The sequence below is a fragment of the Passer montanus genome, unplaced genomic scaffold (assembly GCF_014805655.1).
Source record: "Passer montanus isolate IOZ18808 unplaced genomic scaffold, ASM1480565v1 scaffold38, whole genome shotgun sequence".
Classification (NCBI taxonomy): Eukaryota; Metazoa; Chordata; class Aves; order Passeriformes; family Passeridae; genus Passer; species Passer montanus.
The window spans coordinates 8548307-8574254 of NW_024368596.1; the positions used below are offsets into that span (position 1 = coordinate 8548307).

The window sequence follows — 25948 nt, forward strand, 5'->3', positions numbered from 1 at the left end:
ACTGGGATGGCCTTGCTGACACCCCTGGGACAACAGGCTCCCTCTTCTCCTGGCTCAGCTCCACAGTGTTTTAGCTGGCACCAGGAGGTTCAGGTGATCTGTAGCTATTACTCGTTTTTAAGTAGTGCCAGCTGTCTGGCTTATCCGCTGCTCTGAACATGCCTTTCCTGTCTCTCCTTTCCATGCTGAAGAGTATTTCCTGCTGCTCTGAACAGTGCTTGGGGTTGTTCCCTCTGCCCCAGGTCTGCAGGGGCCAAGTCCCAGAGCTGGTGGGACCACCAACAGCAACAGGGGCCACCTCCAGCCATGCTGTGCCGTGCCAGCCACATGAGCCAAGAGCTTTGGGCTCTGCTGATAGCAGGGTATGTTTTCTCCATGTACAGGAGATAGGAGGAAAAAGATAACCAGCTTGAACAGTGGCCAGGGAGGTTTAGGTTAGCCATTAAGAAATGCTTTTGTGCAGCGAAATACCGAGTCAGTAGCTGGGACAGACTGAGGAGGGATTTTGAGAACAGACAGGGAGAGGACAGCTTGAGGTCAGTTTTTCTGGGCCAGGGAGGAAGGCATCAGGTGTCTAATGCTTTTTCCTGTCCTAATCTCTGCAGCTCCAGAGTTTTGTGACCCCTCCAGATGGGTGATGAGCTTATCTGTGGCCCAGGAGGCTGCACACTCTGGAGTGTGTGGGCTGGCTGTGCCACTGCTCACAGCACCCACAAACCTCACTCTGCCCCTATCCTGCCACTGCCTGTCCCAGGCTGGCACCAGCATTGAACCAACTCTTAGGAGTGGAATAAAAGCAAAATAAATCAACCCAGACAGCAATATCTGCTGTAAATATAGCTCAGAATGTCCAAGGAGGGCTGAGCAGGGGGTTGCTGCTAGGAAGGGATGAAAATGCAAGAATGAGCTGGGGGCTTGTTTCCTCTCTCATTCTTGAATTGTGCTACCCATCTTCTTCTCTGCCCTGCAACCACTGGTCCCTCTCAAGATATCCCCCTGCCTCAAGATGTCCCCATTCCAGCCCCACTTCATGGCCACAGGAAGATTATGTGAGTGTGGATGGAGAATTAAACATCATGGCTGTCATCACACTGAGAAGGGCCTGGGTGAGGCAGACACAGGCTCCCATGTCACCTCTCACCCTTCCTCAGTGGCAGCCAGATGTGAGGGGCAGGGAGGATGGGGACATGTCCCCAGGAATGGTGTGCAGGTGAGTCAGCATGGACCTGGGATGCCAGCCCAGCTGCCAGCACTGATCTGTGTGATACCACTGGGGACATGCAGCCTGGGGACCCTCTCTGCACCCCCAGATGGGGGACTGAGGAGGAGAGGAAGCCATGGCCAGCTCTGGAGCAATGGTGACTGACGTTCACTTGCCAGGAATCTGTTGGGGAATATTTTTATCCTCTGGGTGTGAGTGTGCTACACGTCAGAGCCATCTGCCACACAGTCACTTTTGGGAGAGCCTGGGAGTGCAGGCATGAAAATCTGTGAAAGTGAGTGCATTCCCGTGCCCTTCAAAGCTGTGTGTCCCCAGGTCTCCTCCCTGTGGTGCCTGGGGACAGAGCTGGGATAGCTTCTGGGGAAAGAGACAAACTCTTGCATTCCCTAAAATGGAGATGGTCTTGAGCTCTGCAGAGGAAGCCCAGTGCTCTGCAAGCTGTTCCAGACATGGGAAGCTGAGTGACACTAACAGCAGCCTCACTGCACAGCCAGCCTGATCCCCCCGTCCTTTCAGCATCTTTCCATCTTTCTTCAGCATGCACAGCCCCTCACACCCAGCTGGCATCAGCCCATCTGCAGAAGGCAGCAAGGAGCTAACCCACCAACCCACCCCTTGCCCCAGTTGCTGCAGGAGGTTCCTGTTCTTCTCTATAGGGTGAAGTAGCCCTTGGATAAAAATAAGGGATACAAATAAATAGAGACATCAGCCCATGACAAAACACTAGATCTGCTTGCCCTAAAATATCAGGCTGTTGACATTCAGAAACCAGATTCAGACCATCATTTTGCAACTAGCAGGATCCCCCATCCTCAGGACAGATGCCCTGGATTAAACACCCCTAAATTTGTGGTATCTGGGGTTTTATCAAAGGAGACTGTTTCCACTTGAGCATCCCTCACTGCAGCCTGGCTGCTCTGCCGCAGGAACTCGCCTGGTTCGGGTTTACAGTGAGCCATCTCCTGCTGATGAGCTGGAGCTGGGAAGACATGTTTGTCCAGTTCCCTTTCGACACTTTCTGACCTCCTTGCGGCCCAGACTTTCCTACCAGAGTGTAGGATTTAATCATCCTTAATGATAGCCAGGCCAAGGATAGCATTCAGCCAGGTTTTCCTAGACAGCTACATCTGAAATCTTTATCCGAATACAACCCCCCAGTAAATGACCTGACAAATGACTGGAAACACTGCAGGGTTGTGGCAGACCTATGGCCAGGACCAGAATTAAAATCAGACCAAAAGCTTAAACCCTCATATAACTCCAGAGGGATTTTTGAATGTACTTGGTGCTGCAGCCGGGCTTGGTGTTCCTCTCTGCTGCCAAGATTTGCCAGTGCTAGAGAACTGCTCCCCTCCTGCCAACTTGAAGTTACAATTGATCCTGGGAATCCTGTGCAGTTGGCAATTATTTGTACCAATTTTTGGTGTAAGCCAGTGGACTCAGTTGATACCACTAAGATTTATCGTGATTTAACCACACCCCCATAGAGGATTAGTGCTGATTCCTTTAGAGTGGATTCAAAGTGGTTTTAATTAAACCAACATAACTTTGCTGTGTGGATGAAGGCTTGGGCAGGAGCAGTGTGCCTGGAGGTCTGAGCTGTGCAGGAGAGGCAGCACATGGGAGGAAACTGAAAAGAAGCTGTGGAGAGACATATCTTCTCTGGCTTTCCTTGCCTGCCCTTCCTTCTCTCTGAAAAGCTGGCAGGGCTGCAACTTTTTGACTGAACAAGATGATGGAAATTCGAAGTGCCAGGTCGTGCAAGGTCCGTGGCATACGCTGGAGGAGGCTCTGTGCAGACACACTGGGGGTGATGTCACCTTGTCACTGTCTCCTGTGCCAGGGCTGTGCCAGCTCTGCCCAGCCCGGGGTGCCCACGCTGCTGAGAGGGACACACTGGGACCCCCCCAAATAAGAGAGGAGACTCATAGCAGGTAGAGACCAAACAGCTTTGAAAGTTTAGCAGGCAGCACTCTTTGCCAGGCAGGGGAGATGGGGACGTGAACCTGGGATGGAGGAGCATCCTGTGCCACCACAGCAGGCCTGGAGATAGGGCTGGAAAAGAAACACAGAGTCTGGGGACAGGGATACTAACGGAGAGAAAAGAGTTTTGGGGGGCATGAAAAGTCAGGAGTTTTCAGTCTTTTTAAAACTAAACCATTAGTTTTTTCCTTTGCTTTTCTCCATCTTTTTCTCCTGGGAAAGGGAAATTGCTCGAGCAGTTTGGGGTGAGGGGGCTGGGGAGGGTCTGCCAGATGTGCAAAAATGCTGGAGAAAGCAAAAAACTCAGAGAAAAAAGTTCCCTTTTGAGAGAGGCTACTTTTACATTCCTTAAAAAAGAAGAAAAAAAAAAAGAAAAAGAGTTTTTCATGAAAATTTTCAGGCAGTTCCATTGTTTTGCTTCAGCCTTTGATTTAACTACTTGAGCAAGTATTTGACAAAACCCTCCGTGTTTTTCAGGAGGTTTCTTAAATCCCACCGAGGTATGGGATTATGAGAAACAACAAATGGCAAGCTGTCTCTAACCCCACAGACTTTCTCACTCTCGTTTTCTCTCTCACTTTGGAATAAAAAATGCAGTGCTCCCTGCTGAGTTCTCTTTAAAATTCACATTGTCTCTTCAAATAAAGGCTGGGAGGGTGAGGTAGTGCTTTGAAAACCAGAACTCAGTCATACATTGCAGGGCCAGATCCTAGAGGATTATTCTCTCTCAGGACACTTTATAACTTCATGAGAACTTCTGGCCTGGCTTGTCTCACCAGCTTAGTGTGAGTGGCCCCAGCGGATGGCAGGATGACTGAGATCCCCACACCCCTTTCCATCAGCATCGCTGGTGGAGACTTTTTAAACCATGATAAAGCAAATTCCTTTTTTTTTTTTCTATTTTTTTTTCCCCTGGGGATGGTGGGGCTCATTTTCTGTGCAGCCTGTACCCAGGCAGAGGAAGCCCTGCTGCAGCATGAGCCTCTCCACTGCGGCTGGCACATTACCACTGGCTGTGGTAATGTGGTTTTCCCCTGCTTTTGGTGTGATTTGTGACTGCAGCAGCCTGTGCTGCCCCAAGGCTGTGGTGAGCTGCCAGCATCGCCGCTGGAAAGCTCAGAGCTGGATGAGCATCTTGTTCCTAGGAGAAGTGCCTGGCTGGACAGCATGGCCATGCTTTGGTCACACAGCGGAAATAAACAGAGGAACTTTTCCTCCTGATCCACCTGGACTTTTGGTAGCAAAAGCTTGGGAGCAAGGAGGTGAAGCTGGCAACTTCCTTTGCTGTTGTTTCACCTTTCCTTCCCCACTGTGGCAATGAGAGAAATGAAGCCCAGAGAGGAGCACTGTATTGTAAACCGCTGCACATTTATTTTTCTTAAATGGTGTTATCACCAGGCCATTACACTGTCCTGGGAAAATGGATATGTGCTGAGGCACAGCAGTGAACATAGACACATGGACACTGCAGCAGGACAGAGCTCCCACACCCAGGGGACAAGGACAAGGAGACCTCCCCATGACAGGGAGCAAGGGTTGAGCAGACCCTTTAAGTGGCATTGCAGCCTCAGGAAATTATGACGGTGCCTGTCATTCTTGCAATACTGTGTGATTTTTCAGTAAACAGAAGCAAGGAGCAACTGTTGGACTCTGGTCCAAGGGTTCAGCAGGGCTTCTTTACATCTGTGCCTGTGTCTGTGTGCTGGGCTGGGGTAGTAGGGAGAGTGACTGGAGCACCTTGATGTCAGTGTTCCTGAGGCCCTACTGAACTCTTGGAAACAGAAGATCGGTGGAAAAATGTCGGTTTTGACAAGTCTTTCATGCACATAGTTCAGACCTGTCACAGCGATGTCAAAATTCATCAGCCTAGTGAACCCATTAAACCTGGGGCAGAGCTGAACCATCCACAGCTCCAGCTCGGGAGGCACGGCAAAGCCGAGCCGTTCCAGCCCTTCCGGGCAATCTCTCTTTCCCCGGCGGGGCACTCCGGAGCTGGCCCGGGTGGGAGCGTGGGTGCCAGGTGGGAACTCCTCGGGCCGAGCGCTGCCAGCCCGGCTCCGGGCAGGGGTGGGTGCCGGGGGTGCCCGTGTTAGGGGTGCCCGTGCCGGGGGTGCCCGTGCCGGGGGTGCCCGTGCCGGGGCAGAGCCGGGGCTCTCCGCGGGAGGGAGCGCCCGCGCGGGGCCGGCCGGCCGGGCAGCCCCGGGCTCCGCTCCGCCTCGCTGGGCGGGCGGATCCCAGCTCCTGATTTTCCCGGGGGCTGCAGAGGCTTGTCCCGGCCCTGCGCGATCCTGCTTGGCTGCCGCCCTCCCCGCCTCCCTCCACCTCCTCCTCCTCCTCCACCACCACCCCATGTGCTTCCTGCCGGGCCAAGTTCGCGGAGCGCCGCCGCACGCCGGGCCAGCGGAGCGGAGCCGCAGCGGAGCGGGGCGCAGGGCAGCGGGCGCGGCTGCTGCGGGGCGCGGCGGGGCAGGCTCGGCGGAGCGCCGGCTGGCGGCCCCTGCCCGCCCGCACCATGCCGCGGCGGCGCGGCTGCCTGCCGCCCCTCCTGTGCGCGCTGGCCGCCCTCAGCCTGCCGCTGCTGCTGGCCGCCGAGCCCCGCGCCAAAAGTTGCTCCGAAGTGCGGAGGCTCTACGCCGCCAAGGGCTTCAGCCAGAGCGAGGCGCCCAGCCACGAGATCAGCGGTGAGTCGCGATCGTCGCTGCCGCCTTTGTGCGCGCTCGGCCCGGCCCCGCGGAGCGCGGGGTGCCCCAGCTCGGCTGGGCTCGGCTTTTTTTTTTTTTTTTTTTTTTTTTTTTTTTTTTCCCCTTCCTTTTTATTTCTTTCTTCCTTCCCTCAACCTTCGTCCCGAGGTACTTGCGCATCCCGGGAACAGGAGTGCTCGCAGCCGGCAGCAGTAGGAAATGGTAGCTAATGTGCTCACACCCAAAACATTTTATTCTTTTTGTTTCATCCTTCATCTCCCTCCCAGGGCCGCTGCTTTTATTTCCCCTTCTGAATGACCTACTGGACCGCATTCTCCGCGGAACAAAGGAAGTGCCTTTTTAGCTGGAATCCTCGGAGACCACCAAGGACTCCAGCTCATGCACTGCAATTTCGCACTACTTTCAACAATAACAAAAATGCATGACTGAATGGCTCAAAAATGTGGAGTGTTGGAGGCATTCATTTCGGTCTGGGACACTGTCACAACACAGACAGACCCCAAGTAAATACCTTTAGACGGCTCAGATAGAAGCTGGGGGTAATCTTTACCATTGGTGTGCCCTCCAGATATGCATACATTATCCTTTTCACTGACAAAATTAAAATCATTTCAGTCGCTTGTGCTTTTGTATTGTCAGACTAATGATATGCATTTAGCCTACATCTGTTTGAATAAAATTGCAGGCCCGTTTACTTCTCCTAGAAATATTTTAATGAGAAACGTCTGACTGGTTGCAGTTAAAATACTCTCGCCCCTTCACTCTGCCTGCTTTGTAAAATGGTCTCTAATAAATAGTCTTGCATTTGAGTCCAGCCCTCATCAGTGTAGGATCAGAACGTGAGCAGACTTCCCCTTAAGTCCAGTATTGGGAAGGTTTGACCTAGTCCTTATTTTATGTATTATTGTTTAAGATGACTTGGTGAGCTTTGGAGAATGTCAGGAGTACATCATGCTGACAGGGCTTCCATTTGAAGCTCTAAAGCTGTTGTCTGTTTGAGAAAAGTGATGAGCAAGGTAAGATTATTTGACAAAAGAAGGGCTTTCTGCAGTGACATGCTGAAAGTATGGCCTGGGTTATGTTGCTGTTCCAGGGGCACAGGGAGTCTGTGTCTGGCCTTGCTTGGAAAGCAACAGGTCTTGCAAAGTTGTGTTTTAAACGTAATCCTGCTGTGCGGGGTATTTCAGAGAGGATGGTGGAAGTCTTTAAAGGAGGCGTGCTGTGTACAGCTTTAAAGTGTGGTGCACCTCAAGTGTGACTGAATTTAAAATTAAACCTGGAGTGGGGTGCTACACCTGCTGCAGTTTCACGTTCCCCCTGTGAATTCATGTGGTTTTGGCGTGGGCTGTGTTTAGAGGCTCCGGATCTCCCCTCTTGCTGCTCAGGAGGTGTGGGCAGATGTAACCACCAGTCCCACTGCTGGTGTTGAGCTTTCCCAGAGTGGAGAACGTCACCTGTGGGATCAGCACAGGGTGCTGGAGTCCCATGGGCCAGGTGATAAAGCTGGAGGCTGAGGTCTGGCACCAGGGTAGGAGGCCTGCGGTGTGTATTGTGTCTCCAGAAAAGAGTCACGTGCCAAAGCTTTGATTTCAGATGGTGTTTCAGGTGATAAGTGGTTTGGACAGGCTCAGGAGAGTAAGTGGTTTGGACAGGCCGTTACCTGGGCGCCTGGCTATCGGTGGGAACAAGATAAATGTGTGTGAGGGAATGAGCCATGTGCTTGGACAAGTATCCACTGGGGCGATGGTGGAAACTGGTGATTTCTGCTTGGTGGCACCTCTCTGCTCACTAAACTGGTGGAGGACAGCTTGGGGAGGCTTCAGTGGGCTGAATGGAACCACGTGTAGACACATGAATGCTGATGGGATGATGTGTGGACACATGGTTGTTCATGTCTGAAGTGCATCAACTTCTTTGTTAGATTTTTGTAGTGATTTGATAGATTATGCTTTATTCTCATACCATCTTAGCAAGTGGCTTTAGATCACAGTGCAGACAGAAACTTCCTAGCATCTTTGTGAAAAGGTGTCCTAAAAGCTGTGGCAAATTTGTTTCTGTAAGTGTAGTGATTTCTTTGCTGTTGGGGATTAGTGATCCTACAAAATGTTGGCCTTGAACTGTAAAGTGAAGCAGCTGTGTGGTGCAGGCAGATGTGTCCCTGCTCTGGGCTATGTGACAGCAAGTGGAACTCATCCTCACTGGAAGGGCATGGGAGTCATTTGGGGTTTTATAGCATCTCACATGGATATTTTGGCCACATTTATTTTTTTTTCTGGAACAGCAGATATGCAAACTTCTTTTTTTCAAGGAAATGCCCATTCCAGCAGGCATTTTATCTGTATCATTGCTATTCTAGTGGCATTAAAAGGCTGCTCCTTCACCATAATTACCCAGGAGTTCACTTTAATATTTATTTAGATGAGGTTTAGGACCTAATTAAGAGTATGCATAAATAGCAGGTTATATCTTGCTGAAGTACCTAGGCATTTCTGAAAGAGGCACACAGCTGGTCAACTCACTGCTTGCTTGATAAGAGGTGTAAAATGGGTTATTTGTGGTGTGGGACATAGAGAACTTGTTTCCTTTTATGTCTCTTTGGTGTTAGAGGTATAAACACAGACTACTGCTATAAATCTGTGTGGAAGCTTTTCATAATCGTTTCCCTTTGGTGCTGCTTTGTACCTGAGTGTTCCTCAGTGGCTGCTGCCCCTCTAGCCCTGTGATGTGTGTGGCAAAGCTCCTGGCAGTGCAGATGCAATCTTGCTGTTGCTGGAGAGGTCAGTGCTTTCGTAGACCTGATGTCTACATAGTTGGTTTGTGAAACCTGACTCGTGATAGCATGTAGATAGTAGGTGGTGTGGGCAGAGCACCAGCCTCTAACTGCTTTTAAGATGACTTTGACAGTTTCCCAAGGACGGGTCACATCTTGGGAAGTTCTGGGTCCCGGAGCCTGACTTTGTTCAGACTCTACCCAGAATGTTCCTTATGGATTCCAGGTGTCTCTGAGCTGTCCTGACAGGGCTAAACTCCCCGGAGTGACCATCTGAAGGGGCTGCTTACCCTGGTTGGTCTGGTGGGGCTGCAGAAATGCAAAGTGAGCTGGTGGCATCTGCAGACCCACAGTAGGTGGCTGTGATTTAAAAAACAAAAAACGCCTACCCAACCTTTCTTTCAAAAGGCTGCTTCTTGCCCTCAGGTGTTAAACAGACGGAAATTCCTTCCCTTTTCCTGCTAATTGGAAGAACTAGATGTTTCTTTTCCTGGATTGAAAAGGAGAAAAAACCAAAACCATCGTGCCTGTTGGTGGAAAACTGGCAAAATTCCTTCAGCAGTGTCATCCCTGCTCTCACTGGCACTGCTCTCCTGGCAGTGGTGGAGAGCACAGATCAAACCTGGAGCCTGCCTTTGCAGGGAGCTGGGTGCAGTCAGCCCTCTGTTCAGTCTTAGTGAAGTGTTCAGTGTAATTAATCTCTATTTAAACCAAATTAATTGAGTAGCTGCATTTATTTGTGAGAGCAGTTCTTTCTCCATGGCAGAGGAAATCTGTTGACCCTTGATTTTTGGGCTTCTGGGACTCTGCCCAAAGTAACTGTGGGCAGGTGTGCCCTGATGTCTGCTGCTCACTTGTCCCCAGTGTATTTATGGCTGTCAGTGGGTGCTCTGTCCTCGTGTCCTGCCCTCGGTCAGTCAGGATGGCTGCTTTGTTTGCATTGCTGTTTGGGGTTTAACCCCAGCCAGCAACCAAGCCTCACACAGGCAGTCGTTCACTTCCCTATGGAAAGGATTAGGGAGAGGACCAAAAGGGTAAATGGTAGGGAACTTGTGGGTTGAGAAGAATCCAGTTCAACAGGGAAAGCAAAAGCTGAGCATGCAAGCCAAGCCAGGAATTGAGTGTTTCCTTGGGTAGGCAGGTGTTCAGCCATCCCAGGAAAGCAGGGCCTCATCACATGTAACAGTGACTTGGGAAGACAAACACCATCACTCCAAATGTCCTCCCCTTTCTCCTTCTTCCCCCCACTTTATATACTGACCATGATGTCATATGGTCTGGAATCTCTCTTCGGTCACTTGGGGTCACCTGTCCCAGCTGTGTCTCTTCCTCCAACTTCCTCGCCAGCGTATCAGTACAAGAAGCAGAAAATACTTTGGCTCTGTGTAAGCCCTGCTCAGCAATAACAAAACCTTTTCTGTATTATCAACCCTATGCTCAGCACAGATCCAGAGCACAGTCCCATACTAACCACTGTGAAGAAAATTAACTCTACTCCAGCCAAAACCAGCCCATTGTTTTACATGTCAAGTTCAGCAAATGCTTCTTTAGTTTTTCACATGCTTCTCTTCCATGTGGCCTCTTCCAAGGGAGGAAGGGTTTCTGGCTCCCCTCCAGGCCAGTGTTACTCGGGCTGTCTGGCACTGCTGAGCCTGTTGCAGTCGGTTTGCAGGAGGCAGCTCTGGACTTGCTGTGTTATGAGAAGTAGCAGATAACACCTGGTCATCCTTGAGGTCTCTTTGAAGGTGTGGCGTGACCTGGCCACCAGCTGTACCTGCTTGCCATGATTGATCCGATGAAGACAGCGGTCCTTGGCTGGCAGAGGGTTTTCTCCTGCCTGGCACGGACTAATTAATGAACTGATTACCTGCGTACCCGTGGGTGGAGAAGCGACCACTGGAGAACATCCCCGCCGCCAACACAACTGCCAGCACGGAAAACTAAACGAGAGAACCGCTTGAAGTATTTTTAGCTGCTTCTAATGCCATTTAGCAACTGGGAGCAGCGTGAGGGGGGAGCTGGCAGTGTGCGAGCGGCGTGCAGGCCACCGAGCAGCGCTGGCGGCCGTGCGGCCCGGCGCTGCTGGCAGGGGCTGGCGGCGGCTCCCGGCCGGGAAATGTGCTTTTCTCTTTGCCTCGGCGAATGTGCAGCGCGGGGTTTTGTTCAGCTGCAGAGGCGCACCGTGTCCTAGCAGCCGGCAGCCTGAAGCATGTGGTTAGCAGCAACTGCTTGCAGTGGTCCGGGCTGAGTGGGAGTATCGTTTTCCTTGGCAGACGCTTCATAGAAAGTTCTGTTTTTTCTGCCAGAATAAGCAGTCATTACATTCCATACAATTCATAGTCAAATTATTATCTATTGTTAAAATTGCCTTAATTATCAGATGTTTCCTTAGACATGTAGCTGTTTTTTAAGAGGCTGAATAGGCGTGTGTACATTGTGCAGAAGGCCGGAGCTGCACAATGTTTTCAGTACTGTTTTGTAGTTTCAGGGAGATTTTCTGTGGCTTTCGTATGTCAACAGGCTTTTTATTCATACTGAAACAGCAGCAGAGCCAGGCCAACACAACAGCAAGGCGCTGTTTTGGGTCTCTGCATCTCCCCCCTGCCATGGTATTTCCTTGGTACCTGTGGAGCCAAGGAAGTTGAGGATGAAGCATCACTGCTGTGTGTCTGAGAGGGCTCTGATGGGAGAAGGTTCCAGATGAGCATTTTCTGTCTTGGAGGTGCAGGCAGCATCTGCCCAACAGGGCTGGGACCTCTGTCAGCAGCCTGGGAAGGTCCCAGTTCCTTGAGGTGGTAATGTCTGTGATGACTTAGCCTGCTCTTGGTGTTGGATGGTGGCTCATGCAGACCCCACTGTCCTGGTTCTGTGCCATGGATTGCCAACCCGGGAACCTGTATGGATGGGGAAGGACTACCAGTGCTTCTCAAGAGGTGTCAGATGTGTGGTTTTCATCTTCTGTCCCCTTCCCACACAGCCATTCCCATGGACTCACCAGGGACTTCTGTGGATGTGCACGTGTGTTGAGTTGCACAGGCACAGTCCCTGACATCTCCCGCAGGTGTGGGCAGCACCAGGACAGAGCATCGGGATTATTCAGTCTGCTGCAAAATACTGTGAAGATTGCTTTTGTTCTGCTTTTCTTTTTCTTTTTCTTTTTTTTTCTTTTTTTTTTTGGTGGGGGATGGACATTCTTTTAGCCAGAGAGGTCAGGATGTGTCTCCTCTGGGCGGCCAGGCTGAGAGTGAGCTGCCAGTCCCAGTCTCCCGGGCAATAACCTCCTTGCATTCCTCACATTCCTCCTGCTTTCTCTTTCTTTTGAGATTATGAAGATAACTTCCTTCTCCCATTGCTAAGCAATTCGAGGACCCAGTAAGTTTCCCTCTTGTTCCCTAAATTACCTTGTGTGCTCCAAGATGCCCCATGGCAAACCCCTCTGGTGCCCTGGAAGGTGCAGTTTGTGCTCTTCACTGGGGTTTGTGCATCTCAGGAAGAAAGCTGCGTGTGTGTGTGTGGTTTTTTTTTTTTTAATTGCCAAGTGTTTTAATTAAAAGAGATTACTACTTTGTTGTAGCCCGTCTTACCTGCTTCCTGGTTTGTTGAAGAAGTGTTTCATGAAACTATTTTGCTTTTCTAGGATTGATTTTTGTGTTTTTCTTTGCCCATGCAGTGTGCAGAGGCTGTGGCCGAAGCACAGTGTTTATGCCAGAGAATTTTCTTCTTGTTTACATCTTTCTGGTCCGGGAAAGGTGCTCAGATAAAAATAGCATGTTGGGAAGAGGGAACCTGGTGAGAAAATGTTGGAGGCTTTATGTGTGCAGAGCTGGTGGCAGTCGTGTGGGCTGCTGGCAGGCTTTGCCCCATGAGCATGTGGCTGTGGTAGTTTTCTTAGGCTGGTGTTTTCTGTTTGAAAATGGCCATGGTTGGCACAATCATCTTCCCTGCTAGTTCGTGCCTTGCTGTCTGCCACCTCTCATGTCCCTGTGGGTCCTGGGAGAGGAGGGAGGTGGGATGGGATGATGTTCCTCAAGGGCAGCATCACCTCGCTGGCAAAGTGCTTGAAAGGATGGAGATGGTGCTTAAGAAGTGTGTGTGTGGGGATACCAGCTGGTGGGATCAATCTTAATTAAGGGCTACTCAGTGTTGATTTTAATGTGAAATTAGAACTATAGAAGCTTCTTTCCCGTTACAAAGCATTGCCAGATTCCCCACCTTCCAGAAAACATTCTTAGAAATACTTTTTTTATTGTCCATCTTCTAAGCAGAGAAATAAAATCTGTTAGTTTCCTGTCTTTCTACTCATATTTTCTGTGGCTTACACAACCAGTGGCTGATGGCCTTGGATTTGTGGGAGTTCCCTGTGAGGCACTTCTCTCTGCAAGCTTTGGTTTTGGAAAGGTACATGGATGGCGGAGAGGGGCTACCCTGAGCAAAGGAATTTGAAGGAGTATTTCTCTTAATGTTTCCAATTTAGAAGCTGAGAATTGTCTGGATTTTAAGCAAATTCAGATGGGAGCAAACAATGATGAAATGTTTAAAATATGTTTGAACATTTTTGTGGGAATAGGAGCAGTTCTTATACAGGCGAGGCTGCAGCTTTTGGGAGGTGAAAATATGTGGCCCTTACACATTGTCAGCATTGTTGCTGCCTTTTTTTCCCCCTTTTTTTCCCTTTTTTTTAAAAATGCTCATAGGAAATTAGCTTTGGTAATTGAGTTTCTACAGAACCACAACATCCAATAGCTGTTCCTTTCCAGGGGTCACCCTTAGGTTACTTTAAGTAATGTGCAGTCAGTTTAACCTCTTGTGGTTTGTATTGCTATTCTAGAAATTACTGGTGATTTGGGGTGTGTTAGAGTAACAACTTCACAGGAAAACCCCAAATGTCAGGGTGTCTGGTTTTCAGAGAGCTCTGACCGCTTGCCTTGTGAAAACCAGGCACCTCAAGGTACGTCCCTTCTTGCATCGGAAAATGCAGTTAAAGCCTTTATGGCCCGTTGACTTTCCTTTTGAAAGAAGCTGAAATAACCCTGGGTAATTTGTTTACCTACACTGACTTATAACATCCTCCTGCTCGGAAGCACAGTGCAGAACCTGTGCTGGATGCTCTGTGTTGGGTCACATCGCTCTGCGTGGCACTGATGGAGGAGTAGCAGTGCTCTGGACCCCCAAATCCCAGGGTTTAGGGGATTTGCTGGCAGCAGAGGGCCAGCTTTAAGAAATTATGAGCTGGGGCTTTAGCTTTGTAGCATTGACATTTTGGTATAAAAAGCTCTGTGTTGCAGGCTGTGATGACAGGGGGTGATAAATCACTCTTGGCTGGTACTACAGGTTCTAATAATGGTGTTTAAAAAAGATTACATGGGTTTTAATACAAACTTTTTGCTTCTTTGTACTCTCCTCTTTTTAAAGAGTTGAGCCTGTTTTGATTCAGCATTCTTGGAACATAAAGATGGAGACAGGATTTTTACTGGGCTGAAATGCAGTTTTTTTGCTTCTCCTACAAACATGAGGATCTTGTTTGAGTGTCTTTATAGCCAACTGGCTGGCAGTGTCCTCTGTGTAAGGGAGCTGGCTTGTTTGTTTGTTTTAAAGGTAACTTTGCCCCATGGAAGATTAAAGAGCAAGCAGCTTCACTTAGTTGTGGTGAGTGCTGCTATTGGAAAGAAATTAGTGATAGGGAGAGCCATGCAGCAAGGGGGATAAATAACCTCCTGCACCTTCCTTGACTTTCCTTGGCCCATTCCCATGGGAGGGACAGAGCATTTATGTGATCAAAGAGACGGGCACAATTACAAGCCTAATGGAAAATCAATCCCTTGCCAGCTATGTATGGGCACCCAGGCAGGCTTTGCCTTTGCTCTGAATACTGCGGGCTGGATTTTTTTTGTGTACCTGCCAACTTTAGGGTTTCTAAAGCGTGGTGGCCAGCAGTCCTGGGGGAGCACAGGATGCCTGGTGAGCCAAGGCAGTGAGGCAGTAGTGCCCGTGCCCCTTTGCCTGGGCAGAGGCACTGGGAGCAGCTGGCAAACACCCGGCATGCAGATCAGGGGTCAGAGTGGAGCTGCTGGTTTAGTTTGGACTGGAGGAAAACAAACAGGCTTCCTCCTGAGTTTTGGCTCCGTTTAGAGACAGAACTGAGGGTGCCATAGGGCAATATGCTTCTCTTCTCGGTGGGGGGAAAAATGGCTTTAATAGCGTCTGCTAATGATTCAGCGCTGTTTACATAATAATTGTGGTTCGCTTTCATTAGCTCTCATAATGAGATTGCTTTCTTCCAGTGCAGAGCTCGCTGGTTTGGTTTTACACGCTCCTGCCTCCCTGCTCCCCGAGCGTGGCAGTGGGATGAGGAGGGAGTGCAAGGGCTCTGTGCCTGGCCTGGCCTCCCTTCCCCGGCTCCTGGCATGGAAGAAAGCTCACAACTGCTCACGGGAAAGGAGGTGAAGAGGTTTTGTACTGCTGGGACCCAGGTGGTGGTTTGGAGCATCATGGAATCTTAGCGGAGTTGGGTTGAAATCCATTTGGCGTGAGGTTCTCTCATCTTTGTACTGAAAACTCTTGGACTTACCTGTTTGCGAGGCAGGGAATTCAGTGACCTGCTTCCAGCCAGAGGAAGAAGCCAGGTCCTTTTGTCTCCCAGTTCCACCATATCAGAAGCACTGATCCGTGGCAGTGGATGTGCATCATGGATGTTGTTGGTCTGTCGCTGCTGCAGCCTGACCTTGTTCGTGTTCCATGTCTGAGTCACTGTGAACGGTGGCGATGCTCCCAGGCTGCAGGTGCCTGCCTCCTGCAGCACCCAGCTGCTGTGCCCAGGAGCTGCTGTGGGATAACACCCACTGCTGAGCTCTTCTGAATTAATAATGTCACTCGGAGGAAAGTACAATAGCGTTGAGTGCTGCCTTTGAAAAGGTAAGGCTGGCTGTTGTTTGGTTGGGTGGGTTGTTCCTTTGTAGCATAGTAGTGGGTGCATGAGGGTCTCAGAGCTGGAGGACGTGGCTGACCCTGGCACAGCACTGGCTGCAGCAGAATGGGTCCCCATGGAGCAGTGGGTGCTCACCCAGGGGTGTCACAGGGAGTGTGGGGTCTGTGACATGTCCTAGGGGATGCATGACCTCTCCCCTTTGGCTGCGACTGTTTCTTTAGAAATATGTCTCAATGTGTTACCAATGGTAGATTAAGGTGTGCACTGCTGGAGGGTCCTGAGCAGAGGATGAGTTGACCTTCTTCGCCTTTGCAAAAGAAAACACTTTTATGGGGGGCTGGGAGAGGTGTGACTGCTTTTGGCCACGTGGCTTCTGCTAATCAAGGTGAGTTAATTGGGGCTGGTTGAAGAGCTGTGGCTTGGTGGGTAGAGGAGGCTGGAAGAGGCTCAGGGCTGCTCAGCCCTGTTGAATCCAGCCCACCAAGGGGATCCTGGTGCAGGCGCCTCGCTAGTGAAAACTACACATAACTCAGCCCTCCGTGTTACTAAAGGCTCCTTTATACCTCTTCTTGCTGTAACTCCTGTGAGAACAGCCAGTCTTTTCAGCAGCCTTCCTTATGGGGAAAGTTCTGTGAGGGGAGCAGCCTGCCTGGCACGGTGCTGCTCCAAACCAGCCCTGAAGCTGCTGTTGAGGCAGTCTGGGAGTGGGCAAGAATGCCAGGTGAGCCTGGTACTCCTGTCCAGCCTTGCCAAAACAAGGGCTGTGGGTCCCCTTGCTGCCCAACTGGCTCGGTAGGATCCTGGAAAATAGTTGTGGAAAGTAGGGGTTAATTTCTAGGTATCAAAATATGCACAAAAGGTTAAATGAGACTTCCTCCTTGTCAATGAATTATGGCTTGAAAATATTTGCATTCTTTCCTGAAAGATTTAGGAATAATTATACAGCACTCAGGGGCAAGGCATTCCCAGATAAACTTAACAACTCTATAATTTGTACTCGAGGCAGGGTTTCCTGTAAATGATAGCTTTGTTTAATTTTACAATACTGTTTCCAAATGTTTGTTGACTATGGATTGCCAGCTAAACTGGACTTGTGAATCTGGAAGAGTATTTATTTGTTTGTTATTGCAGACAGTAAGAGCTGCTGTGTTAGGCTAAAACTTGGCATTCCTCTACAAGCTGTAGGCATCTCTCCCCAGGCGGGTTTGGTGCAGTGGGCAGCTGATGTAGGGTGTGAACAGCTTTCCAACTTCTCTGTACAAAATTCCTCAGCTTCTCTAGGATCCCCTCCTGCTCTGCCTTTCTTTTTCTGGGGTTGGGAAAGGAACGCTGCAGTCGCAATGCACATACTTTATTTCCATTACTCAAAGCTGGAGTCATGCATAGTTACAGCCAAAGACACTTCAGCAGCTCTGGGGATAACAAGATAGCTGACAGACTGGAATGCGGATTTATCAGGGGTAAAAACTGGCAAAATTCCTTATTTCTGGTTCTTCCTTTTAAATAGGCCCTTCATGCTCCTGCTGCAAGAGCCCACCACATGTTTAACCCCTTCTTGTGTTCTCCCAGCAGGATCCAGGGATGAGCACTGGCACTGCCATGTTTCTTTTGGGATTAAATTGCTCAGTCCTACACAGTTCCTAGGTGTTGCTTTTAAACTGCAAAGCTCTTTAAGAAGTGCTTTCAATGGGTTTTTATTTGAAAGTGCAAGCCTTTGTACCAGATGTCTGTCTGAGTGACCACAGAATGTAAATTTTACTGTGTGTTGCCTTTGGACTGGCAGTTTGGGAGACTACTGGGCAGTTAACATAGGCAGATTGTGCCATGAAATCCGCTGCCTTGGATTTGATTCATATTAATTTCTTTCAAAGCAAATCTCTTTATTGGCTTCAGTTTCATTTTGCTGTAGAGCTACTTTTACTGTGCCTTTGCTAGGACCTGGAAATACTTATATTGCTATGAGAAATAGGTCACATTCAGCTCCATGGATTTTCAGTTATATATATATATATTAATACTGCAAGACATTAAGCAATTTCTTTTTGGGGAAACAAGCAATGGCAGAAGGAGCACACTTGGAAGTTAAATAGATTAAGTGAAATCCCTCAATTACAGGAGGGGGGTTCAAAAGACAAGTCAGGCAGTTCAGGGAAGGAGTTCCAAGTTAAAATTTAACCTTTCCCAGTCTTCTATGAGCAGCGGTGCAACAGGACCTGCCTGGAGCCAGCCCAGTGCTGGGCTGAGGCTCTGACGTGGCCGATCTGCAGGGTGGATGGATTTGGAGCTGGTGGTTCTGCCTGTGGTTGACAGCCTCAACTGGCTGAGAACGAAGAGAATTTCACTTTTTATTGGAAAAGGAAAGAATTGCTCAGGGATTGCAAAACACTTTGTTTTGGAAGAAATGTCATTGTTTGAAAATAGCACAAGAGCAGGAGGGGAGCTGTCCCTAAGCCTGTGGCAGTCTTGGGAATCTTCTTCTTATTGGGGGCTCAAGTGAAGCTTCAAGGCTTAAGTGTTAGCTTGGACTTTTGTCCAAGGGTGTCCAGGCTGTACTGCTACACTTCTCCCATTCCTGCCTCTTCCTTTCGTGGTGTAAGGACAGGGAACTTTATTTTTATTGTTTTTTATTTTCTATTTTAAGCAGGAGGGGTAGTATTTAGAAAGAGAAGTAAGTCTTGGCTTTTGGACAGAAACACTGGCGGGGTGGTGGCCAGCGCTTTGTCTCTCATGGGATAGTTTCTGGCTCCTGGTTTTCTGCCCTCTGTGTCCTTTCTGCTCCCTGCATTTATCTCCTTGGCTGAGCCCCAGGCACATGGCTTTGAACCAGCATGGCCATCAGAGCTTTGCTGCAGGCCCCTGTCTGGTGCTGCCTGGCCTGTTTGTCTGGGTGCATCCCCAGGACAGGTCCATCCCTGCTGCTCTGGTCTCAGCAGTGTCACCCACTGGGGACACCCAGCCCTCGTGGATTTGCCACAGAGGGCAGCCCTCCTGCCAAAGCCTTGTCTCAGCCCTGCCAGCATCTCCCCATGGAGCTGGCGGGTTGCTCAGTGCCTCCCCATTGCAGGGGTTGCCCATTGCTCCTCCCGGCTTTTTTTAGCTGCAAACTTTATTTCATAGAGTATTTCTTCTGGTGGAGGGAGGCAGGACACAGCAGTGGCTTTGGGGCAGGAGGGGAGCTCCTCTTCCTGCTTCAGAAAGACTAACACAACTGGTAAATCCATCCCATCCTTCTAATCAGCCATCCCCTCCCTGGGGCTCACAGTGCCAGGGCTGTTTACCTTCCTGCTGGTGGATGTCAATGGTCCCACCTGGGAGGTGGGTGGCAAAGGTCCTGTTTGCACTCCCTGCTCCCCCCAGGCTGCTCAGGGCTGTGCTTCAGGAGACAAAATAAACCCCTTCACTGCCTGCCAGCAAAACCTCATTGCAATTGTCCCCTGGTGCAGTTGGGTGCTGTCAGCCCAGTGTGTTGTTTTCCCATCCCACCAAAGCTGTTTGCACAAGCCCAGCCGCTGTTCAAGAGAGGGGATCAAAGCTGGGGTCTGCAAGTGGACAATGTGTGCAACACCAGGGCTGTGGTGTCTCTGAAACTTGATTCTTCCAAAATACCTAAGAAAATGTGACCCTGTGCCATGTTCCCATGGGGAGCAGCAATGAGAAGGCACATGATTACACTGTGAAATGTCTTTGGGAGGAGGGTAGGGAACCCACAAAGCTTTAATTTTCAAAGGTTGAAGTGGCCTCCTGCATTCTCCTGCTGTCATCTGAGATGCTGCTGTCCCTCCTGGGAGGGATTTGCTCAAACAAAGGTGTCAGCACAGAAATTGGCTTGGGAATTGTTGCAGAGATGTTGGGATTTATCTGTGCTGTGGTGAGGAGGAGGAGTGCCTGTGTGAAGCTGGCGGCAGATAAGGCTGGTGTTCACAGCTGTGCCAAGGAGAGCGGGCAAGATAGGGCATTCTGGAGAGGGGGAGAAGGAGGAATTCTTAATTTTGTGATACCCTTATCTTAATCTTTTCTCCCCTTCTTCCTCCCCCCTGCTCGCCTCATCCCGGGTAGGTTAAACTACTTGGCCTCGCCTTTTCCACAAACACTGGCAGGCTGGTGGCTCCAGACCCGGGAATACATTGGGAGTCTGTTTCAGCAGCGGGATGGGTTTTTGGACGGAGGTGGTGTTGTGCTAGCGGAACACAGTGCAGTGCTTGTGTGAGCTGGGTGGCTTCTGCAACGGATACCTGGCTCTTGGAAAAGTAACACTTGGTGGGAGTAGCAGTCAAGGGCTTAGAAGCACGTTTTGCAGGTTAGAAAATCTTATTTACAAACCCAGCTGTGGTCTTAGCTCTGAGCTGTTTTGTGCAAGGGGAGATAAAGTAGGGAGGTGGCAGATGGGGGAGATGGTTCTGAACATCACTGGAGCACAGGCTGTGCCCCTGTCCCAGGGCTGCTGCTCCCTGGGGAGGAGGCAGTGACCCCACTATTGGGATCTCTGGGCAAATGTCCTGCCCTGTGCTTGGAGTTGGTGCCTCTTGCCTCTCCAGGCACCATCCCCCCCCCCTTTTTTTTTTTTTTTTTTTTGCTTTCAGGGGTATTGAATCTGGAGCTGTGCCTCTAGCTGGAGGATTTTCACTGATACCTTCCCTCTGTATAGTGGCCCAATTTTAGGGAGTTTCAAGGGTCCTGGGCAAGTAGCACCTTGGTTTTTTGGCACTGGACGTCCCTTGCCTCCTGTTGTGCTGCTTATTTGCCTTTCTCCATGTGTTGCTTCAGCCTTGACCATGTGCATTTCTGGAGGTTTGTCTTATTTACATGAACAGTTCTCGGAAAGTTCAGCTGAAAAGCAGCTTTTTTTTTCCCTGGGAACAGCCAGGAACCACTAGTGTGTGATCTTTGTGTATAAAGTTGCCTTTCTCTGATTATAAACAGTGGCCCTAGGATGGATGTGCGGTGGGCCTGTTTAGATTTAAACCTGACCCACCTCCTCGTTTTCAGTGCTGGCATCCCCTTTGAGCTACGTGTTCTTTCCTGCCTTTTGCAGTAACACGTGGTGGGAGTTTTTTAACCTTTAAATTGGAAAGTCCTATTAAATTGTGGTGTCCTACTCTAGGAGAGTGTATGATTTTTAAAAATTTTTTTTTTTTTTGGCCAATGCAATATCAGATTCACAGATTGCTCATTAATTTCCCATGCCTTTCTTCTGATGGCCTGGCAAGCCACGATAGTCTGATAGCCACAGAGAGCCTATTGCATGTCCCAGTTAGCCCCTGGGAGCTCTGACAGAGAAGGGATGAGCTGGGAAGCACAGATCTGTGCCTTGGTCCTGCATCTGCAGTGGAAGAGCTGCTGCAAGATCAAGTTCTGCTGGCTATCCCTCCCAGAGCCCTTCATCTGAGCTTGTTTCCCCAACCCTGCTTTGCATCAGATTGATGTGAGCTAATTATTTCTGAAACCCCTTTAATTGGTGGCTCTTTCTGGTCCAGCTGTTCGTACAGTCATGAGCAGCAGAGTGAAGACCTGGGGCAGAGCAGCATCACCTTTCTTCCCAGGAAGGCAGGCTGGATCAAGGGGTTGACAGCAATCCCTGGGGTCACTGATGAAGCAAGAAAGGCCTTTGTGTGGCTTTGTGGGCAAGGCTGGAAAATGCAGCATTCCAGAAGCTTGCTGCTTTACTGGGTGTTCATAGTGTGCAGCTGTGTACTGAGATGTAGCAAGGGTTCCTCAAAATTGAGTTGTGGCTGTGACGCTCTGGAGAGGCATTTCTGGGGTGCTGGCAGTGGTTCTTCCAGACTTCTGGAAAGCTGCTCTGCAGTGGAGCTGCTCAGCTGGAATATTTGGCCCCAAACTGCTCATTGTGGAAGGGACATTGCCTATGTCTGGGCTGAGAAAGTCATCCTGTGCTGAGCTAAACTGGGGAGACAACCAGCGAGCTGGAACTGTGGAGCAGCACAAGCGCTCTGCCTTCCCTCTGGTGCCAAAACAGTCTCCGTGTTGCTATGAAAATGTCTTGTGGAAAACTTTCCACTTAGAACTGAAGTCTCATTTATGTCTGCCCAGGACCTGCTCTTGGACTGAATTTTATTTTCTAAGCAAATGAGACTTTCTGGTCCTTGAGGCGGTGGAAATAACTGCTCCACCAACTTGCAGCCCACCCGGCCTCGGGGGCCTGGGAGCCAGTGGGGGTTTTGGCAGAGGAGATGGTTTGTTCAGCAGGAGCAGTGCAGGGCCTGAGCGGGGCAGTGGGCAGCACAGCTCTCTCAAACTTACTTTGTGAGCCTAAAACTTGATTTTCAGGGACCACAGCTCTCCACATTGCAGCCTTCAGAGCACTGCTGTGCTCCCACAGACCCCTCCGGTCGCCCCCGACTGCAGACTACAAACTGAATATGAAATACTTAATAGGAGCCAAACTGCCTTGAAAAATGTGTGGATGCAAAATTAATTTGAAAAATCTGGCCTTTTGTGTATTTTCTTTCTGGAGTCTCTTAACCTGCTCTAAGTTCTTATATTACCTGCACTGTTACTTGGAATGCTCTGCAGGCAGGAGAAGGGCTTATTAATGTGGGTTTTTACATAGATAAGTGTGGTTGTGAAGTACTATTGACACATGGAAATGTTGGTGGATGCGTAGAGAAGGATCAGCTGCTTTGTGATAGCTCTGTGCCAGTTCCCTCGTTCGAATATAGTTACGAAACCCAGTTGTAGCAAAGCATGTTGTAAAAAAAAAAAAAGCATATTTCTGTGGCTTAAAAAGAAGAAAAATCAAACCCAAAACCACACACACCCCTCCTTAGTAAAAGTTTTGCGCACATAGGAAACAAAGGCATCGGCATTTGCTTGTCAGAGCTAATAAAGTTTGCTTGGATCTTAATTTTTCTGCTTGATTTCACAAAGTAATTGAAACTTCCTTTTTGCTGCAAGCCCTTTTTCCCCCTTCTTTCCCCTCTTTTTTTAAAATATTCTTAAAAGAACATCTTTTGGTCAGTGAGTTGATGGAATTTTGCTCAGGAGGCAGGCGCAGTTTGAGTATACTTTGCAACTGGTCAGTCAAAGCTTATAGTACAAATTACTTGGTGTCTGCAAGTCATTCTGCCCAAGTTGAAAACCACCTAGACCAAATAAACCTTGAACTACAGGTTTTATAGGAGCTTTTGAGCATGTAAGTGAGGCTTTTCTAATCGCAGTGATCTGATAAAACCTTAAAAAGCAGGGTTCCCATAAAGAAAATAGTTCCACTTGAGGTGATAAAAGCCACATCTGGTAAGCTTTGCTTGCTACCTCCTGATGACCTGTGAAACAGCAAATAGTCCCCACTGCAGAGGAGCAGCCAAACTACTGGTGCCATACCCTTGACATGGAGGGGATGCACAAAAAAAAAGCTGATTTGAGAGCAAAACCACCAGCCTTTGAAGAAGGAGCCTCTTCTGGCTCATCCTCTAGCTCACATTTGATATTCCGGGATTTGATATTCCACGGTGCCTTGCTGCTTGCCTCCCGGCCGGCACGGCACAGGGAGATTCAGAGGTTAGGATAAGGAGGGGCCTGTGTAATTGAAAGCAAACAAACAGCTAAGACAAAGAAAGAAACATGAAACAGCAAACCCAAAGCCACAAATAGAAAACAGACTTTCCAGATTGATTAGTTCAAATTTGTTTATTTGAAGTCCCTAAAGTTCGCGTTGTCACTCTTTTGAGGTGTCTCTCCAATTTGGCAATATGTTGACCATGTGTTTGCAGATCAGTTTTTCACAAGAAAGACCCTGGTTTTTGGTGTGTTGGTGTTGGCTTAAACTTTGAATTGAAAGAACGGTTGCAAGCTCCAAAGATTGATTTTTACTTGTGACATTCACGTGCTGCTTTTGAGGTAATTACATTCTGTTAAACTTCTGTTTTGTGAAGAATTTTTCTTGGGCACATACTTAGCGCTAAGATGTGCTGCTGATTTCCCAGGTTTAGGAAGCAGGTTTAGGAAGACTGATGTACTTACTGGCTTTAGAAATCAGTGGAGACCTGAAAAAGTCTGAGTTTGCTTTTGTTTTTCAGTGTTTTGGACAGAGAGGTGCTTCCTATCTTCAGTAACAAATCAACAGTGCAGCTGTAATATATGTATATATTTTATGGATTTGGCTTAAACACCCTCAAGTCCCCAGACAGAGGAATTACAGCTCCAGCCTATTAACTGTTGGCCATTAATGAGTCAGGTCTAAATGCCTTGATTGTGCCTGAGATTTCTAAGCTGGATCTTTGCATAACATTAGCATGGCAGGAATGCCTCCCAAGGACAAACAAGAACTTCCCAGGCCTTCCCATGCCTCTCCAGGAAGGAATAAGTACATTTTGGGTTGTTCTGATACCATCTCGTGCCTTGGTGCTATCAAAGGGGGTGGAAGCTCCCCGCTGCTCTGGTAGCCTGGCTCTGATGTTCTTTCACATCCAGGCACATTGCTTATCTTTAACCAAGGCTTGGATAAACTTCCAAAATAAATGACTGTAGTACTCCAACTCGGTCTGCTTTGGCGTAGGTTTTCTGGAGTGACTCAAACGTTATAAATATGAAAGTAGCTAGACTTCAAACGCTGCTTTTGGACCGGGTTTTCAGAGTTGCCTCCTAAAGCAGCAAAGGGGAGCCTCTCCTTGAAGAAAACCTTTGGGGTTTTTTTCCCCTGTTTAAACCCCCTCCCTCCCCGCTTCTCTTTTCATCCGCACCCTTTGTTCACGTCTGCCTTCCTGATTAAGAACTAATCAGCGAAGATAGATTAGTCGGGGAGCAGCGCGGCCCTCGGGAGCCGCGCAGCTCCGGCGGGTCAGGAGCCGGGAGGCACCGCGGGGTCACCGGCACCGCCGCCGAGGAGGCCCGGGGAGGCCGCGGGGCCGCGCTCCAGTGCACGGAGGAATGCGGTAACAGGATTTAAAGGAAACGTACAGAACTAACGAGGATTAAGGCTAATTGTCCTACGAGGGGCGGCAGGATGTGGCCGTGCGGGGAGCGGCTCTGTTCTGCGACGGGGGGACGTCTGGGAGTTAGCACGGGCTCAGGCAGGGTTTTGGTTGGTTTAGTTGCTGCGTGGAGAAATTGGGAAATAAGTGGATTGGAAATGGAAATAAAAAAAGTTGAGTTCTCCCTTAAAGACTTCAAGGCTGTTGGAGCAAATATTTCTGCAGTTGGTGGGAAGCATCCTCCAAATGACGGGTTCTGGCTCACTGTTTTTGCTGGCTTTGCTCAGCTGTTGCTCTGTGCAGGGTGCTGGTGTCCCCTGAGTGTCCCCCGAGTGTCCCCTGAGTGTCCCCCCGGGGCTGGCAGGAGGCTCCTGCTGAAGGACTCTGCCTGCTGCGAGTTTGTTTTGAGTGCTGTCGGAGGTGTTTAGAGGACCCTGCCTCCCCTCCTAGGTCAGGCTGGTTATCAGAAAGGCCATGGGTATCTCTGAGCTTGAATAAAGGGAGATTTAAGAAGCAAAAGCCCTCAGGCTTGGTCCTTAGCAAGCCACAGCGTGTGAAATGCTGTCTGGAGCCAACCATCCATCATCAAGTGGTACTAGAGGGCAGCCAGACCAAAAAGAGTTATTATTAACATTGTATTTCTGTGCTTTGGGGAAGATCTGTCCCTGCCTGCAAGAAAGTGAAGTTTGCATGCATCCCAGCCAGAGGATGGAGAGAGATGGTGTCCTTCAAGGCTGCGGGGCTCTCTGGGCAAGCCCCTCTTTATTTGCCTTGTGTCGAGGGAGGGGATCACAGTGGGGTCTGGGGGCACCAGGGGCCTGTGGTTCTCAGCAGGTGTAGTAGGAAAAATTGCCCAAGCAAACTCGTTCTTCCTCAGGCCTTGGGTTTTAGCTGTTCCTGATTGAAGCAGTCCAAAGCTCAGTTTTCTGTCCCGTACAGAGGTGCCGTTGGTGACACTGGGGGTGTGCAGAGACAGGGGAGGTGCCTGATTTCCCTACTGTTAGATTACAGCTGGACTTTGCCACACCTGAACCCTTAAAGCTTGTCATCTTTTTGTTTATACTTCCAGTTACCGCAAGTCCTAAGTCCTGACTCCAAAAGCCCCAAGCAGGCAATGCTCTTGCAAATGGAGAAGATAGGTTTTCTCTCCAAAGGGAGTTAAAAATACCTGTCTCTGGGGTACGCTGCCACCCTCAAAGCAGCCCTGCCACCTTTTCCTTGGCTGTCACACACACACGCTGCTTCAAGATATGCTTTCTTCCTGGCAGAAGCAGCAGACTTGAATTTTTAGTTGATGCCTCTTATCAGAGCTCTCCTTTTTCACTGGGTGGGCAGTGTTCTCCGCTTGCTTTAAAGCTGTGCTGCTGTCGGCCTTGTGTTTATTTTACTGGGGAGAATACTCCTGTGGAGATGGTCGCG

At 49.4% G+C, this 25948-nt stretch overlaps 1 protein-coding gene across 1 annotated transcript in view; it reads left to right on the forward strand.

Annotated features, from left to right (window-relative positions):
* Positions 1 to 5717: 5717 nt before the first annotated feature.
* GPC4 (glypican 4) overlaps positions 5718 to 25948 on the forward strand; it is a 66921-nt gene continuing 46690 nt past the window's right edge. Inside the window, exon 1 of the mRNA XM_039717487.1 lies at positions 5718 to 5886. Coding sequence (XP_039573421.1) covers positions 5718 to 5886 — 169 coding nt within the window. The remainder of the gene's footprint in view (positions 5887 to 25948) is intronic.